Source organism: Amblyomma americanum, chromosome 7 (assembly GCF_052857255.1).
Source record: "Amblyomma americanum isolate KBUSLIRL-KWMA chromosome 7, ASM5285725v1, whole genome shotgun sequence".
NCBI lineage: Eukaryota > Metazoa > Arthropoda > Arachnida > Ixodida > Ixodidae > Amblyomma > Amblyomma americanum.
Window position 1 is genome coordinate 7,235,836 of NC_135503.1, and position 18,232 is coordinate 7,254,067.

Below are 18,232 nucleotides of genomic sequence, written 5' to 3' on the forward strand. Positions count from 1 at the left end.
AATAACGCAAGCAGTGACGGCACTGCTAATTAAAGGTAATCAAATCGGGCTGTGAATTAGTAGTGGCAGAATAAACTTCCAGTAATTTTAATCTCCTCATGACGTAGGGAAACTTCTCGCTAGGTGTTATTATCATCTGCCTATCCACGTCCACTGCAGGACTAATGCCTCTCCCATATTCCTCCAATTACCGTGTCCTAGCTGTGTCAGCTGCGGCCGCTTTATGCTAGCAAACTTCCCTTATTTCATCCGTTTAATACATGCTCTCACGATTATAACTCATAATGTGCACAAGAAATAAAAAAGGCATGCTGGCGAGGATTTGCGGATGGCAGCAAAAGTTTATGGCACGCGTGTGCTTGGCTGTAGCGCTACAAACGCTGCCTCATGACCCCTCACCTGGCGTTGATACCAGCGGCTGGAGAGGACAAGCCGCACATACTTACAGGCATTTCAGGTGATTGGCTTGCATGATGCTGCCGAAATAATGTGTTTCCCGTACATCTGTATCCCGTAACCTAGCGTGACGTAAAATAAAACGACCGCGTCATCCTGCGCTGGGCAAAGAGAGCATTGTTTTAGTGGACGTGATCCCTAAGAAACACGCGGGTTGACCGCACGTATGGGCGGATGGGGATGCGCCACAGCCTTCGGCGCGTCGGGAAGTTCGGAAGTCCGGAGAGTTCCTTTCTTTTCTTTTTTTTTTTTACACCAGCTGTTAAATGCTTTTTCTTAGATCGCACCATCAGCACGGAATGACGTCATCGTCACATTGCCAGTACGTGGCCCAGCTGCGGCGGCGGCGCAACCTGTCGGCCTTGCCGCCAAACCTTCCTCAGGATTCATGGTCGTTGTCGGCATGAAATGACGCCGTAAAACAAAACGTGACACGAGATTTTGCGTGATAGCTTCGCCAATTGGTTACCAACAGAAATGCGACAAATAGTTGACGTGACCTGTTAATCGCACCAATGGACAATGATCATCATCATCCTAACTAAGTCCACTACAGAACAGAGGCCATTTCCATGCACATCCCTCCAATTAACAGTTACGACGCCAAGGAGAGGCGAGGGATGGCGGCTGCTACTTCGAAAATTTATCCAGCGCTTCCTTGGGACACTGAGGAGTTGGTTTTTTTTTTTTGCCAATTATAATACAGCCCGTATTAGACCACCTCACTGGTAACTGAGCATGTGTAACTGTCGGCCTTTTCGAGAAGCAGTCTAGCAGAGGCACCGCCCTACCCAAAACTTGGTTGCCGATTACCCATTAACCTCGCTGATGTGGCGCAACAAGTTTCGGCCATCTCGCGTGCTTTTCGACAAGCGCCTGTCGCTTGCGCACGCGCAGCAACACCCGCCAGTGCCTGTGACTCCGTGGCGCACAGGCCAAGCAACCCCCGCCTGCGCTGCAGCGATCTTCGCCGCTGGCTGTCCCCGCCCAGACGGGAGAGAAGTCACGTGTCACGTACGGCGCAGAGTGACACGCGTCGGTGGCCGTTGCTGTGCGCGTGCCAGATATGTGCGTTTTTTCAAAGGCGCGCGAGATGGCCAAAATCGGTCGAGCCACAGCGCCAGGGTAATTGCGTTTTCCCCCTTTTTAAAATCTCATATGGCCCTATACCTAACGGCTAACTATAAGCTTCCATTTGCAACCAGGCGCCTCACGGTAATAGTTGAAAAGTTAGCTATTAGAAATTAGTTTACCAGCTTACTAGTTAACATGATTCATATGTTTTCTGATGTCCACCAGTAAAGCAATCTCTGTGCTTCCTATTTCGGAAAATTGGTGGTAGGCTTCGCTGAAACGCATGGTATACCTCGCGAAGGTCAAGTTGGTGCACAGCCGATTGCGCGCCGTAACCACCGCAACTGACACGCCTTCAGGATGTTGTTTTAGCCGACACATGACTGTTCGCGACGAAGGAGGCGACCGATGGTGACAGCCCCACAGTTTTAGTCCGGAGATGGGGCTTTGTGCCTCAGCGTTTTCGTAGTTCGAAAAGAACCTTGTTCTGCTCTGTGTGCGGGCCAAAACGCAGATGAACACTGTTGCGAGTAGTACAGTTGTCGCTTAGGAGAGAAAAGTTAGAAATTTCTTGTCAATGCATTCCGCTGGCGGTGAAAGCGTGTACACTGAAAGCAAGAAATTATTTCCATGATAAAACGGATAGCCATTCAAGAATTTCACTACAAACACTTGCATAACAATGACCACCATCGATAATATCTACGAATAGCTACCTACTCGCAGCTGCCGCTATGTATGCGGAGTTCATGACATTTACATGCGGAAGTTGGGTGCTCTGTCAGCATCGATGGCGAACTATACTTCCTTCCACTTTTGGTCAGCGTAGTTTCCAACAAAACACACCTCTTAATCTCACTTTTAACGGAACCATTCGTTTTCGGAGGCGGCACTGTATATGTGCCGACTTCTTTCGTCGTTCCATGTGTCCCTGGGTTAGTTAGCGTGAGACTAGATAAATCTACACCTAAGCTGGAAACAAAGTAGCCTTAGATGAACACATATCTTCCTTCGTAGAAAGAAAATTACTAGTATACCTTATCACTGGCTTGGCGACCCTGCTAAAAGAGAGAAAGACTGCTACATTGCTGATCACCGATGATATGAAGTATACATATAGTCTTAGAGCTTCGAGGCTCAAGGCCTCGATCAAAGCTGTCCCATGTGTTTTAATACACAGCCTCAAACGAGACAGCTGGCACGGTTGGCAACCTCTTTAATAGGTAGCAAGGTCAGATTCACCGCATTCATTAAAAAAATTTCGCCGCCATGAATTCGCCAAAGGCTGCCAAAGGCATCATGGCATGTCTGCAGTGTGATAAATACTGTGGAACCAGTTCTCCCACTAATTCTGTGGGCATGCGCTGATCGCAGGCGTATGAAGGGAAAGGGGGATGGGGGAGGGTAAGAGGGCATAAACAATGTGAAGCAGAGGGATTGAGCCTCTCCATCTCGATTTAAGCACTGAATGCATCAGCAACATGGCCGGCTCTAAATATTCTTTTTCATTATTCATAAAATAGAACTTCTTAAGGGTAGAAAAATGAATGTCTGTCAGTTTCGTATCTCAATTCGAAGTACTTCACGATACGACCGACTTCAAGTTGCGCTAAAAGCGTTGTCTTGCCACTCATCGCTTAAACGGAGTATATTACTGTTTTGGAGACTAGACTTCTTGTGCATTTCAAGTTCACTAGTTTCATATGCTTTACCACAGAGCGCAGTTAAACCAGATATGAAACTAGACGTGCCCATCGCCCTTGACCATGCATCAGGCTTCGACAGCGAACAGGATCAGGAACAGCTCCGCGTGAAATATTTCGGCATGACTACGCTGAGAATTCACCGGGCAGGACTTTCGTTGTGAGGACTCACTACAAGTCCCCCCCCCCCCCCCCATTCACTGCGTGCTATGGCTGCTGAGCCCAAGGATACAAGGTGGCATCCCAGCCACGCGGCCGCACTTCTATGGAGGCGAAATGCATGAACGTCCGTGTGCTGAACGATGTCAGTGGAGGTTAAAGTATACCTCAAGGTGGACGATATTAATCCCGAGCCTTACACTACGTCGTCTCTCATAGCCCATGTGTCGTCTTGAGACGTTATAATCCCCACATACTACCACCACTACTGCTCCCATTCACGGCGAGAAGAAAGGTAAGTCGGCAAGAGCTCGGCTTATTGTGGTCGATACACAATTAGTAAGTTGAGGTTTTAAAGTTATAATGCACCTATAATTCATGCGGTAAGCCCAGCCATCTGCTTGCACATGAAGATGTGTCGGAAGAGTGGAGAAATTGTAATTCTGCGAAAAAATGTGCGCGAACCCACGTATGCTGCCTATCAGCGCGACGTTTGACGGCGGCGAGATAAGCCGCCATCGTAAACTCGACAAGAAAGGCAGCGCGCCGGGAGCGTCGGCAAAGCAGAGATCCTCCGGCGCTAATGACGTCGCAGCAATTATGCCACCGTTTCCCGTGGCCAGTTTTGCGATAGGGGCATAAAAAGGGGCCAGCGCGGACGAAAGCGTTTCTTGAAACTGATTAAGGTCCACAGCACTCAGCCAGCCCCAATGTCTTGAGGTGAGTGCACCGACTGCGTTTACTTATTTCCATCGCTTTTCTTTACATTTAAATCGGAGCCAAGCTGCAGGAATGACGATAAGGACTTTGCCACGACCCGATGGCCTATGGCAGGCATTCACACAGCGAACATCTGACGTCTTATTTGCTTCCAGCTAAATACGCGCCAAGCAAGGAAGCGTACAGGGTCAATCCCTATGAAACTTATAACTTCTATAAAGCGTCTTCAAACAACTCCAAACATCTAGCAAAGTCTAACTCTAGGTTGAAACGTTTAAAAACATCTCAGCAATAGAGATTTATTCACAAACGTTTTAAAAACATGCTTATAAAAGAGGTTTATTCACAAACGCTTTAAAAACTTCTCTAAATACACGATTTCACACAACGTTTTAAAAATTTCTCTGGCGAGAAGTTTACTCCGGAACGTTTTAGCGAGGTTTTTTTAACAGCAATTTGTTACGAACGTATCTTTGCATGCATGTATGTATGTATGTCCAAGTACTTGACACAAACAAGCAACAATTAATCCTGCTATTTCCAGTTTTAATGCCAAGCAATTTAGTTTTCTTTTTTATTGGACACTTATATAATAAACTATGACAGAGACTGATGAATAAGCGGGTTTTTTGCCTCATCTGCATGTGTATTTATGCTGCAAAAGGGCAGCTGCCTGCCTTCTGCAGGTCGACCTATACTGCACATATCTGAGCAAACAAAATCTGCAGCCTTAAAAAAAGCATAAGCACTAAACCTAATGAAATAGCAAAGTAAAAAAAAACAATGGGTTCAGTTGGGTATACCATTCGATTCCAATTGGAACCAGTTGGACCCAATTGGTCAGCCACTTGGGCTCATGAATCCAACTGGGTAGTCCATTTGGTTTCTCTAATTGCAGCTGAGCATTCCAATTGGTTCTGCGTTTCCATCTGGATTACCCAACTGGTTTGCGAGGTTCCAATTGATTTCGGCGCTCCCAGTTGTATCGCCCAACTGGAACCACTTGAAACCATTTGGGGCTCCCAGTTGGAACCAAGAAAACCAATTCGAAACTGATCTCCCAACTGGAAGCTCCAGTTGGTTTCAACTGGGCGATCCATTTGGAAAAATCTAAGTATAAGCCAATGATGTCCTTCATTCTGTATATATATTTAGCTGGCTATATTTAGCGGGCGTTCTTAAATTAGATAGCTTCGCTTAATGTTCACCCACCACTGGCTCCAGCTAAACGGTATATATAAGTGACTGCAAAAGTGTGCTCTGTGGATATACATTGAGAACTTGTGTTGGTATACAGTGTTTGGCTATGTGTGTAATGCACGCTTGTTGATCTCTCTTGATTTTCATAACGACGTGTATTTATAATTTCAGTACCCTTGTAGAAATATTGGCAGCAGTCTACAGCAGTCATAGAAGAAAGGCCAATTGGTTCCAATGGAATTCAATTTTTTTTTTTTTTGCTGACCAGTTCAAACCATTTGAGTCGAATAGGTATGCCAACTGAGTTCGATTGGTGGGCCATTTCGTCTGGTTGGGTGGCCAGTTATTTCTAATTGGAAGCACCAGTTGGGCTCAATTGGTCGAGCCCAATGGGTGCCGAAAACACATTTGGTTTTCGGCCCATTGGTTTCAACTCGAAATTTTCCAACTGGGCACTTTTTTTTTTTTACTGGGATCCCACGTAATAATTTTAGAGGGTTCTAAATATATAGCATACTGATCTTGAGTCTATAGGCTTCATATAAGGAGCCATTTCCGGAAAATAAAATGTCTAAATATGTTTCTAACGAGTTCTTACGAAGAAGTTTTCTAGATCTTTTTTTGGCGGAGCATTAGCAGGCATAAACACCTCTTACTGCCTTATTGTCTACAGAACATCTGAAAATAGATTTCTTCTAGACATTACCGTATACTTTTGTAGTATTTTTTTTACACGTTGTGTAGCCCTTCTTGTGTTTCGTGGGTCATTGAGCTAAACACGGCTCCGCGTGGCTGCGCCCATGAGGAGCACTATTGCGACTAAGCAGGCAGCAAACCCCTGCAAAGGGGAAGATGACACGAAGCACCTCGTTGAGGTCCCTTTTCTTGTGCGCCAGTCTGGGTTAGATGCAATGGCGCTCCGTAGGCACCCCCTTTGTCAAAAGTAAATCGCGAGCAGCAGGTTTTCGCTTCACAACCGTATAACAGAGCCTTTACGGCACCCCTAAAAACCGAAAGGTGTCAGAACGTGAGGACAAGGGCTCCCCTTACTTTGCGAAGATTCAGAGCTCAAGGGCTGCAATAAGTGCTTCGCTACGCGGCTAAGAAACCAAACCGCCTACGCCCGGTTACTTTCGGCAAAGGGGTGCGTGGCCACGCGGAGCCGTGTTCCCTTTAAGTGTGACTGACCCTGTACATGATTCTATGTCAGTAGCTTTTCATTTAGTACCAAGTTTGACACGTTCTTAGGGAAGGAAAGGAACCAAGCGTTCTTGTAAATGCAGCTTGATATTTCTTTTTATTTCTATCACATCATCGCCAGGAGTAGCCAGCTTAAAGGAGTAGAGGCGCCACACTTTAGTTGTGTTTTATTTCTTTGGAATGATGCGAAGCATATTACAAAATATACACAGCCACGCGGATTACGCCAACGAGAGGTAAATACGCGATAATTGGAACTTTTTTCTCCCATGCTGTCTCGGTTTCGGTTTCCACAGCCAAACCACGGCTGTGGCATAAAAGACGAGGCGAGTTCACGTAAGGCACACAAAAACTGCAGCATGGTCGCTGCTTTCTTCGTTTTAATACACACCAACTCTTACGCAAGCCTGTCCAGGAGCTGGAAAGTGAGAAAAAAGACCAGCAATGATTATATCCCAGTTTTGTATGCTTAACGTGGCCTTAAATCGTTTGTTACGTCACAGCCGTCGTTCACCTGTTGAAACCGAAACCACACGGCCAAAACATTGAATTATAACTTATTCAGTTTGCATAGGTGAATTCCATGTTATGACTCCTGCATACTACGGCCTTGCACACCGTTCCAAAGAATGGAAACCACAGCCAAAAATTTGATGTTCCTGCTCTTTCAAGGCATTTCCTACTTGAAAAAAAAAAATTAATCGTTCACGGGCGTTCGACGGACAGTACCTACATTTCCCCAGTGTACGATTAAGTGCGAATCATCAGCACAAAACAAGCCTCGTGAGAAACGCGCACTGCTCAGAGGCATTTAGAAATTTCGGTCCTTCAGCACATGATCAGAGCAAGTTGTTCCTTTTCAGCATCGGGCTGACGTAAGGAACGTCCAAGTTGTGGCTTTTTTACCCGCGGCGATACGAATTAAATAGATCTTGAGGATTACTCAGAGACGTGCGATACCACTCACTTTATTCTCAACGTATATAAATAGGGCATGTTCTGTTAGAACAGATCTCGGAATTGACATTGTTTGGTTTGGTTTATGGGGGTTTAACGACCCAACGCGACTCAGGCTATGAGGGACGCCGTTGTGAAGGGCTCCGGAAATTTCGACCACCTGGGGTTCTTCGACGTGCACTGACATCGCACAATACACGGGCCTCTAGCATTTCGCCTCCATCGAAATTCGACTGCGCGGCCGGGATCGAACCCGCGTCTTTCGGGCCAGCCGCCGAGCGCCATATCTACTCAGCCACCGCGGTGGCTGAACATTCTATGTGTATAAAGCAGTGCGCACATACAAATATAGTCATAAAGCCAACGCCAAACGACTGTCATTATTTTCGTCTTGTGTACGTGTTCCTTCATTTTTCTTTCGGTTCAATAAATTGCCCTTGTTAAAATTTTCCATGCAACAAATCAAGACTACTTTATCTAATTATACAGTAGCCTCAATGTGAGGCGCACTTAAAGTGTCCGTTGGAGCATCAAACTAACTTTCAGTTGAGCCTTAGATAGCTCCCTAGGGCGAGTACGACTGCTTTTCTTACGCTTGTCGCGAACCGCACACAAACACATGCTTCGATGATCGCTTTACCAAGAACTGTGCAGCAAGACACTCAAGGGTTGACTTTTTAAGCGCCGCTTTCAAAGTAACGCTCGTACGCTATAGCGATTGCTTTCACAGCGTCAGCTCTGAAGTTTCCAGGGAAAGACGTGGTTGTTTTTGCAGACGGAAAGTGTCCGCGGCGAACGCGAAAGACAGCGGCACGCATGCTTTCTCCGCAGCCGCGCCCGTGCTGTAAAGAAAACAGATATAAAAGAACATGCGCGCTCAAGCGCCTCCGCTAGGCTTTGAAGGAAAAGGAATAACGCAAGAAACGGCGAAGAAACGTGAACCAAAGCCGTAAAACAGTCCCGGCCATGGCGTCGTCCCGGCACTCTCGCCGAAGAAACGCAGCCGAAAGCCACTGACCAGCGACTCAGCAGGCAGCCAACGGATTCGACGCCAAGCCAAGCGTCCTGCTCTTCGAAGCGTCCATCACCACGCCTCTGCGAGTGGGGCCCCCTGTCGACCGTGTTGCACCGTAACAGTACACGCGGCCAGGCGCCCGAACGCGGGCTTCGGAGGCGGGGACGGAGGCGGGAAGGGTTCGAAACCTCTCCAGGACATAGTTGTTCTCCTGTTATCTTCAGCACCCACGTGTTGGCTTTCGCGGAATTCGGATGTGCCAAGGACGGGAAACTTGGAGAAAGGAGAGCAGTCTGCATGAGTGGCATAGGGGGTGCATAAATAGAATTGAAACGTAACTGTCTCCACAGCTAGCGCTCAACATCAGCATTACCACGCGCGTAATCGACGTTAATTTCTTTCTTTCTTTTTTTAGGAAATGAAAAGAGAAGTCATTTTATGCATCCTCGGCGTCGTCCTGCTTGTCTTCAAGCAAGGTAAGCTGTCATGCACGTGTATTATACGCGGTTCATCCACACGATGAAATATGAATGTTAGCGCTAACAAATAAGCGAACTATAACTTCTGTGTTCCTCTTCGGTCATTTTTTCGCAGATGCGTCAGCCCAGTATGGTGCGCCGGTAAGGTGCTTTTCTTTACTGTTCTCTTGACATTGCTTCGTCTTCGACGAGACTTAACGTACTCATAAAGCAAAGGACAAAAAAAAACGATTGAACTCTTCATCTTATGCAGGTGGGCACAGCTCCCTACGGTTTGGCAGTCAGCAACGCGTACATGCAGAGGGGAAACGCCATCGCAGCTTCGCAGAAGGGTGTGTTTGGTGGCGGACCGGCCTACATTGGCCCCGTGGCGCCGCCACTTTACCAACACTATGGTCTCTACCCAGGAGGACTCTACGCTGGTCCCGTAGTTGCGCAACCGGCGGCAGCGCCAACTCCCACCTATGTGGCTCAACCGATGTTGCCGCCACCCGGACCGTACGTGGTCCAGCCGGCGCCGGAGCCTCAAGTGGTATATGTTCTGCAGCCAGCGCCTGCACCACAGCGGCAGCTCTACCCTACGCAGCCGTTACTAGCACCCCAACCACAAGCGTACCCTGTACAGCCACTGGCAGCTCCTAAGCCCTACCTTCCTCAGCCAGGGGTAGCCCCGCCACCGCAACCGTGTCCTCAGCCACTACCAGCTTCCCAGCGACAGCCGTATCCTGCTCAGTTATCATCGGAACCCAAGGAACAACCTTCCCTTGCCCAGCCATTCGTGGCAGCCCAGCCACAACCGTACGCAGCTCAGCCATCACCGGAGCCGCAGCCACAGTCACCCTCGCGACCGCAGCCGCTGCTGTATAGTGTTGACCAAGCAGCAACGTCTTTCCAGCAAGAGTCGAACGACGACTACGCCCGCGTCAAACGCGAAGTCGCGGGTCTGGCTAATCTGCAGACGCAAGTTGCGACGGCTGCCAACTCGTTACCTTTCACCCTCGTGCAGAAGAGTTTCCCGGAGGGCTCCGTGCTGTTTCCGGTGCACAATCGCAGTCTCCCTGGCTTGGCCTTCGCACAGCAGCGCCTCAAGCAGGCCAGAGCGTGGATTTCTTCCATGCCAACGATCAAGGCAAAGCAACAACAGCCCAACCTTGCCAAAGTTATTCCATGGCTATCAGCTAATGTGCCTTGGTTGCATCGCAGTGTGCCACAACAATCGAAGGCAGTTATAGAAACAATCCGAAAGAAATTGCCAGCGGCTTCTAGCCCAGAGGAGAGAATTGAACAACAACAAGAAAGATTACGACTATGGCAGGGACAGCAGAGGAGGCTACAGTTAAAACAGCAAGAGCAGCACATGCAGATTCTGCAGCAAAGGAGGAGAAGGCTCGAAGAACAAAGACGTCAGAGAGAGCGCCAGCACCGGCTGCTTACTCAAAGGGCACGTGAACAGCGTGTGAGGCAGCAACAACGAGCACGTCAGAGCTTAGTGGCACACCAGCAACGATTCAGGCAGGGCCACGCCCTATTGACGAAGCAGTACCAGCAACAAAAACTTCACGCACCCTGGACACGGCATGTGCTTCCAGGAGCAGTGTTAACGCGTGCAAGACGGCCGCATGTCGCGCAAACGATAGCAATACTACCTGACAAGGAGATAAGGACGGAAGGGCGCTCCCAACAACCTACAGATAAGAGAACTAGTGCGCCCGTTCGCCTACAAGCGCGACCTGGTGGAAGTACTAGCATTGCCCTAGCGTCTTCTTCCGGCATTTTGATAAACAAAACAAACAATGGAAATAACCTTAAGATAGAAATCCAGCCAGGCGCACATATAGCGCGCAACAGACAAATTGTACTCGAAAACCCCTGGACCGGAGTGAAAGTGAACAAGACCATAACAGGGAACGGTGTCAACGTGCAGGTGCAGCGTGGAAACCACGAAATTCCCAGCAGACAGATTGTTGTGCAGAATCACTGGACAGGACTAAAGGTCAACAGGACGGTTGCAGCACGAGGAAGCAGCGTACAAGACGAGCGTGGCGTTCAAGCAGCGCCCAGCCATCAAATCATCGTGCAGAGTCCGTGGACGGGAGTAACAGTAAACCGAACAGTGACAGGGGGCAGCGTAAATCTGGAAGTCCAACGCAAGAGGCAAGGAACCCCCGAGTCTCAAATACTAGTGCAAAATCCTTGGGCAGGTGTAACAGTCAACAAGAGCATAACTGGCAGTGGTGTCGATGTTTCAGTACAACGTGGTTCACAGCAGGTGTCCAGCAGGCAAATAGTCGTTGAAAATCCATGGGCAGGAGTCGTTGTCAACAAAACGATAAGTGGGCATGGCATCGATGTTCAAGTGCAACGTTCAAGCCACAGAATTCCAAGCACGCAAATTGTAGTGCAAAACCCGTGGACAGGAGTGACGATCAATAAAACAGTTGCCGCGCGAGGAGCCAACGTGCAAGTTGAACGTGGTGTCGATGTGCCTTCAAGCCGCAAAGTCCTGGTCCAAAACCCATGGACAGGGGTAACGGTAAACCGAACAGTGACAGGCGGCAGCGTAAATCTGGAAATACAACGCCACGCGCAAGCAGCCGCCGAGACACACGTAACTGTTCAAAGCCCTCGGACAGGAGCGACGGTTAACCGGACCGTAGGTGGTAGTGCCGCCAAAGTGTCAGTACAGGGCACTAGCCCACATGAAGTTCCTACGCGCCAAATAGTTGTCGAAAATCCGTGGGCGGGAGTCCTTGTCAACAAAACGATAAGTGGGGACGGTATCGATGTTCAAGTACAACTTGCAACTCACGAAATTCCTAGCAGGCAAATTGTAGTGCAGAACCCGTGGATAGGAGTGACGATCAATGAAACAGATACAGAGCGAGGAGCCAAAGTGCAAGTTGAAAATGGCCATGTGCCTTCAAGCCGTCAAATCCTGGTTCAAAACCCATGGACTGGAGTTAGCGTAAATCGGACAGTCACCGGGGGCAACGTAAATGTAGAAATCCAACGCAAGAGACAAGGAACCCCCGAGACACAAATACTGGTGCAAAATCCCAGGGCAGGTCTAACAGTCAACAAGAGCATAACAGGAAGGGACGTCGATGTCTCAGTACAGCGTGGCTCACAGGAAGTGTTCAGCAGGCAAATACTTGTTGAAAATCCACGGACGGGAACTACAGTCAACAAAACGATTACAGGGGCCAGTGTCAACGTGTCCGTACAACGTAACAGCAAAGCAACTGGTAACAACCTGATCCAGGTCCTAAATCCCTGGGCTCAAGTAACCATAAATAAAACAGCCCCTGAAATCAATGTCAAGGACAATGCTCCAAGATCATTCAGCAAACAGATAGCAGTGCAAAATCCTTTTACAGAAGTGAGAGTCAACAAGACCATAAGCGGCAGTGGAGTCAACGTTTCAGTCCAACGAAGCGCCAAAGAAGTTCCCGCCAGACTAGCAGTTGTCCAGAGCCCACGGGCCGGAGTGACAGTAAACAAGACAGTAACAGCTAATGGTGTTACTGCAGGTTTCCAGCGCGTCTTAGCGGGGGCCCCGAGGGGTCACTTAGAGATCCAAAACTCGTTCGCAGGAGTGACAGTTAATAAGACGATAAGTGACAATGATGTCAACGTCTCAGTCCAACGTGGTCTAGCAGAAGCTCCAAGCAGCCAGATAGTAGTCCACAATCCGTGGACAGGAGTTACTGTGAACAAAACGGTCAATGCAGGCGGCGTCAACATCTCAATTCAGCAAGGCACAAAAGCAGAGCCCAGTAGTCAAATAACTGTCGAAAACCCGTGGACAACAATTAATAAAACGGTCACAGGAAACAATGTGAAAGTGGAAGTCCAAAGCAGCGTAGGGGCAGCTGCCGGTGACCTTCTGACAGGAGTTACCGTCAATAAGATTGTAAGCGGAAGAGGTGTCAACGTATCCATTGAAAAAGATACTCAGGAAGTTTCCGGCAGACAAGTAGTGGTTCAGAATCCGTGGACCGGAGTGAAAGTCAACAAAACAATCGCAACGGACGGCGTTAGCGTTCAAGTCGAACGCAGTCTTCAAGGGACTTCAAACTTGACAGCCTGGTTGACAGTCAACAAAACCGTTAGTGCAAACAGTGTGGACGTGTCAGTACAACAGAAAAACCAAGTTCTTATCAGTCAAACCGCGAACGATGTCCCACTGACAGGAGAGATCGTAAACAACACTATCGCTACAGGCGGTGTAAATGTAGCAGTTCAAGGTGGCACTCGGGGCACATCTGGCACTGAAATTGTTATCCAAAATCCTTGGACAGGAGTGAAAGTCAACAAGACAGTGACCGAAAGTGGTGTAAACGTGGAAATCCAGCGTGACGTTCAAGAAGCCGTCAGACAAGTAGTTGTGCAAAACCACTTTGAAAGACCTACAAGCAACATCAGCAATGATGCAGAACCTTCACGTATAACGCAAGGGCAGCCCAGCGTTAGAGTCTTCGCCGAAAATCCTTGGACTGGCGTGACAGTCAACAAGACTGTCATCGGAAGCGATGCTAGAGTATCGGTTCAAATCGGCGCCCAAGGAGCTGCAAGCCATCAAAATATTGATCAAAGTGTCGTAAAAGGAGTAGCGGCCCACAACGCATTCACAGGGAATGATGGCAGCGTTTTCGTCCAACATGAGAACTCGGGAATGTCCGGATCCGAAACTGTGGCGCAAAACCCGGCCACGAAAGTTACAGTAAACAGAACAGCACTTGGGAAAATCATAGATGTAGAAGTAAATCGTGGCAGCCAGCAACCGGTTAAGCAGCAGTTAACCATAGTTCATAATCCTCTCACGGGTACCACCATAAACAAAACAATAACGAGCAACCGCGTTAACGTGACTATCCAGCGCGGAAGTCAAGGAAACCGTATTACTGTTGTCACGCCTAACATCGGTGCGAGCCACCATGCTGGTGGCCACTCGATCATTCACGTGAAGCCTGTCGTACGCCGTCTGCATCACTCGCACGAGAAAAAACTAGTGGTACCGCAAGTGACAAATCCTATAGCGCAGCAGCAATTCTTTCCTTTTTTCCAAGCACGCCGAAACTTGAACTTTCAGATGCCTCCGTACGCCCACCCCTACATTCCTCTCATGAGAGGGAGCAGGTTTACAAAGAGAAAGCCATTCTGGCATGGCTTTCGTCTCGTGAGGCCTGCGAGCTTCGCAGAACGGCAGGTTATCCCCAACATTGCTATAAGCACACTGGGAACCGGCTTTGCCGTGTCCCACACGGAGATCTACCAAAATGGACGTCCGCTGGTCAAGAACAGGATAAGCGCAGACCAAGACTTCACGGTTATCACTAGAGTCCACCGATTTGCTGCCGATATCTTGAGCATCAACTACACGTTCAGCTCTCAAGAAGGCCAGACTAGCGGATATGGAGTCACGAACAATGTCGCACAAAGTGAGATCGGCGGCTTTGGGTTACGACAGTTCAAGCCGAACATCGACGTGGACACTGGAGGGGACAACGTCAGCGTGAACACACAAATCTACCAGTACGGAAGGCCGGCCGCAAACTCGATTGTTGACAACCGCGCTGGTTTCGTGCTCATCACGGCAGTTCACAAGCTTCAAAGGAAACCTTTGAGCATCAGGTACACGTTTCGTCCGCTCGGAGCAGGATAGCGGCAGTCCCACGTGTAGGACTTGCGACGAACACTGTAGTAACTGCAAAGCGTGTGCGTGGTTGACTTGAAAAATAAAGCTGGTAACCACGAACACTCTAAAACCAGCCTCTTTCTTTTGATGGGCGGCAGGGAACCGGCCGCATCGTTTTGCGAGCTCTCTCCCTGTCTTTCGCTCCTCCTCTTTATCTATCTATCTATTTGTTTTCGCTCGCTACCTGTAAAGCCCCTCCATGACGCTACCGCTTTTTAAACTGGTCGGAAAAAAACGTCATGGAAGGGCTTTAGCTACCTGGTAACTTCGTTCACGCCGCATCAGCTGTGACGTAACGAATACCTAGCTATTAGAAAATCTGACCCAGCAAAACAAATATAACAAAGTTATTCCGGCTGCTTAAACCCGTGCGGCGCTATAAACATGCATGGACGGAGTGAAATAAGTTATCTTTGAAGCAATCGTTCGTTGCGGTCGTCAGTTAATAGGAGGCCTTTGTCCTGCAGTGGGCGTAGTCAGGCTGCTACTGCAAATGCTGCAGATGATGACGGAGGCGGTGGTGTTGTGATGATGATGCTAGTGAGTGAAAGGGAGTATCGTCGAGAGAGGCAAAGGATCAAGTCAAGTGACGGGGTCGAGAGGGAATTGTTCATTTAGCTACCCATGCTGAGACAGAGCGGGACATCTGATATTGACGACATTGCTTTTTTTATTTTGCAGCAGCAACTAAACTCAAACAACTCAACGCGCAATAAACAAAAAAGTAACTTTCTTTGCCAGCCACATGAAACACCAATGAACTCAAAAAGGCACTCTTTGGCGGTGATAAAAGCAGAGCAATTGCGGATATTTCGTAAGCGGGAAAAGTGGAACTATTCTGCAGCAGCAAACAGCCAGTACATCTCCGCAAGCGTGCGGTTTTCGAATGGCCCAAGTTTTTTTTAGTCAGGGCTGCGAGGATAATCGCGTTTTGGAAATTAAAAAAAAAAACGGATATCGATACTACTTACGGTGGGCTACATGCCTCTCAATAAATAGGCAGCATAACAGATAGCAGATGAGTCCGACAGAAGAGTACTCCTCGCTCCACTTAACTACCGCGGGTAAAAGTACAACAGTAGTAGTTAGAAAGTAGATTATTAAATATTGTTAACCAGCCTGCTTTTAGCCCGTCTTGGCTGCATTCTAGTGCGAGTATGTTTTTGCAGGCTAGTTGCATGGTGCCTAAGCATTCTGAGTTTTTTGCGCAAAAGACACGTCACAAAAGAAACGAGGTGGACAGGACAAGCGCTTACTAACAACTCAGGTGTTTATTGATGGAACATTTGCTTAAATACAGCAGCTGCTCTTATCAAACAAGAAGAGGGAAAGAAGAGCCTTCGCATACATATATATCAGATCAGCACAGATCCCATCATCGCACGAGAGAAGGCATGTGTCGAGCTCTAATTCTGCGCAAGATAACTGATTTCTTTTTTTGAGAGCACAATTGAAGGATTGCTGACACACGAGTTACCCGATTTTCCTATCTCATTAGCCTCAATTATCTCTCCTCCAAGTTGTGTCTTGCACCGGCGCAGTACTGACGTTTTTTCGAGCGCGGGAGTGCAGTTGCGGCAATTCCGAATATGGTCAATCATTTTGCTACCTGACTTGTTCTTGACATATCTTGCGTGCTCCCTCAGCCTTTCATTAAGGCACCTGCCAGTTTGGCCAATGTACTGCTTACCACAGGCAAGTGGTATCGAGTACACAACGCTCTGTGCTGATCTGATATATATGTATGCGAAGGCTCTTCTTTCCCTCTTCTTGTTTGATAAGAGCAGCTGCTGTATTTAAGCAAATGTTCCATCAATAAACACCTGAGTTGTTAGTAAGCGCTTGTCCTGTCCACCTCGTTTCTTTTGTGTCGTGTCTTTTGCGCAAAAAATCCAGAATGCATTCTAGTGCACTATACCGCCGACAATACTATGTCGGAAAAAGCGCTCTTCAAATTTAAAAGGCCCATTTTTAAAAATTGCAGTCTTAGGTGAAACACCCTGTACGTGAAGAGAGGAGAGAGATGCGAAAGCCAGCTGCGGTTGGAGAGGGGATTGATCGCTCGCCATATCGTACAATGCGAAGGTGGTAACGTCAATGGAATAAACCGGCTGCGCAACGCTACTTCTCGCGGATGCGATGAAGAAACCGGCGACAACAGAGCCTGCTGCTGCGCAAGCGTGATGCCTCCACCCGCCGCCGGTTTTGGCCCTGCAACGCACCCTCATTTTGGCCCAGGACCTGGAAAACGCCTAACGTAAAGGCTATTTTAATAAATGTCTTGCACCACCACCGCGTTCTCTGCAACGCGCCCTCGCCACCTTCGCCCAGGGCCTGTTAAATTCCTAACATAAAGGCTGTTTTAATAAACGTTTACACCACCACCACTACGTGCCGTACAATACTAGGACAGTATGTTACCCCTTTAAGGCACCATGTATTATTACATAACTGCGTACATGGAGCGGGTCAGTTATATATCGCTGTACCATAGCAGCATTGGTAACGACTGCTGTTTCGCACGATTATTGTTTGTGTGCGAATATTAGCACAAGCAGTGCCACACTATGGCTGGATCACCGGCTCTGCGCTACCCGGGAAAAACTCGCGGTATGTTGAAGGCCGACCCCTTGGCGACGAAACTGAACCCAGAGCTGTTCTTCAAGGTATCATGGGCGGCCCGAAGTCGTTCGCCATAGCTGGGTCGAGGAGAATCGGCGGGAAACCCTTCTGGGCCCAAACGGCGGTAGAGGCAGTGCCGATAGAGGTGACCTTGTTCACCCACGCCACACGTGAGCTTTCCGCGCAGAGGGTCGGTGATCTTGCACGTACTGCAGCCAGGGCGCAGGCGGCCGCTTCACATGAGCCGGAACGAAGGACGCCGAAGCGGGAGCAGGACAGCTCGGCTCTCTTCGGCGTACGTGAGGCGACGGGAGTCAGGCTTGGCGAGGTTCATCGCTGGGCAATGGCGGCTGGAGCGCCTGCTGCACCTCTGCTCGAATAACGCTCCCTTCATTCAACGGCGTCGGCTCCGTGCGATGGTAACTCGCCAGAAACGTAGGCGGCGGCCACGGAACGATCGTACGCTGATCCTTCTCAATGGTGGAAGACTCCGTGAGAAATGCGGACAAGGCCAGAAAACAGCTACTCCTTCGAGCCCCGCATGAGGCGGCGCAGATTTTAGAGCGATAGCTCTGTTCAATGCAGAAACTCGAGTTTCAGTTTGTGTTCTTTTGACATTCAAATGCCCTTCGGACCTGCCGACACATAGCAACAGCCTTAAGTCAGATGCCGAAGCATACTTTGACTATGGACGATGCGATGGTGGCCCCAGATTTGGACCTGGTCATTACCATCATTAGCCTATCCCATCCCCAAAATTTGATTTCGGATTTGAACCAATTTGAAGGCTAATTTGAATGTGGTTAATACAATGGTGACCTCCAAATTTGAGCCGGGCCGCTCCCAAAACAGCAAATAGCTATCGCTCAGCCATTCAGTGTAACAGAGTTAAAACACATCTGTCCTCGGGCATTGTAGGGTCCGCACACTTGAAGAGGCGCGTTATGTC

The 18,232-nt window shown here is 48.6% G+C and overlaps 1 protein-coding gene across 2 annotated transcripts; it reads left to right on the top strand.

Moving 5' to 3' along the window:
- The first annotated feature begins 3,960 nt into the window (after positions 1-3,960).
- LOC144098362 (uncharacterized) lies at positions 3,961-14,731 on the top strand. Of its 2 annotated transcripts, XM_077630950.1 has the most exons (5): positions 3,961-4,112; positions 8,900-8,960; positions 9,079-9,104; positions 9,217-9,295; positions 9,371-14,731. In XM_077630950.1, the coding sequence occupies exons 2-5, from the start codon at positions 8,903-8,905 to the stop codon at positions 14,626-14,628; spliced, it is 5,421 nt and encodes a 1,806-aa protein (XP_077487076.1). In that variant the 5' UTR covers positions 3,961-4,112; positions 8,900-8,902; the 3' UTR covers positions 14,629-14,731. The 2 variants fall into 2 exon arrangements, with proteins under 2 accessions (XP_077487076.1, XP_077487075.1); XM_077630949.1 differs by having other exon boundaries at positions 9,217-14,731.
- Positions 14,732-18,232: the final 3,501 nt, after the last annotated feature.

Coding starts and splice junctions, on each gene's coding strand:
- LOC144098362 (XM_077630949.1), top strand. CDS start 8,903: ATGAAAAGAGAAGTCATTTTATGCATCCTCGGCGTCGTCCTGCTTGTC. Junction 8,961..9,078: donor CCTGCTTGTCTTCAAGCAAG/GTAAGCTGTCAT, acceptor ATTTTTTCGCAG/ATGCGTCAGCCCAGTATGGT. Junction 9,105..9,216: donor CAGCCCAGTATGGTGCGCCG/GTAAGGTGCTTT, acceptor CATCTTATGCAG/GTGGGCACAGCTCCCTACGG.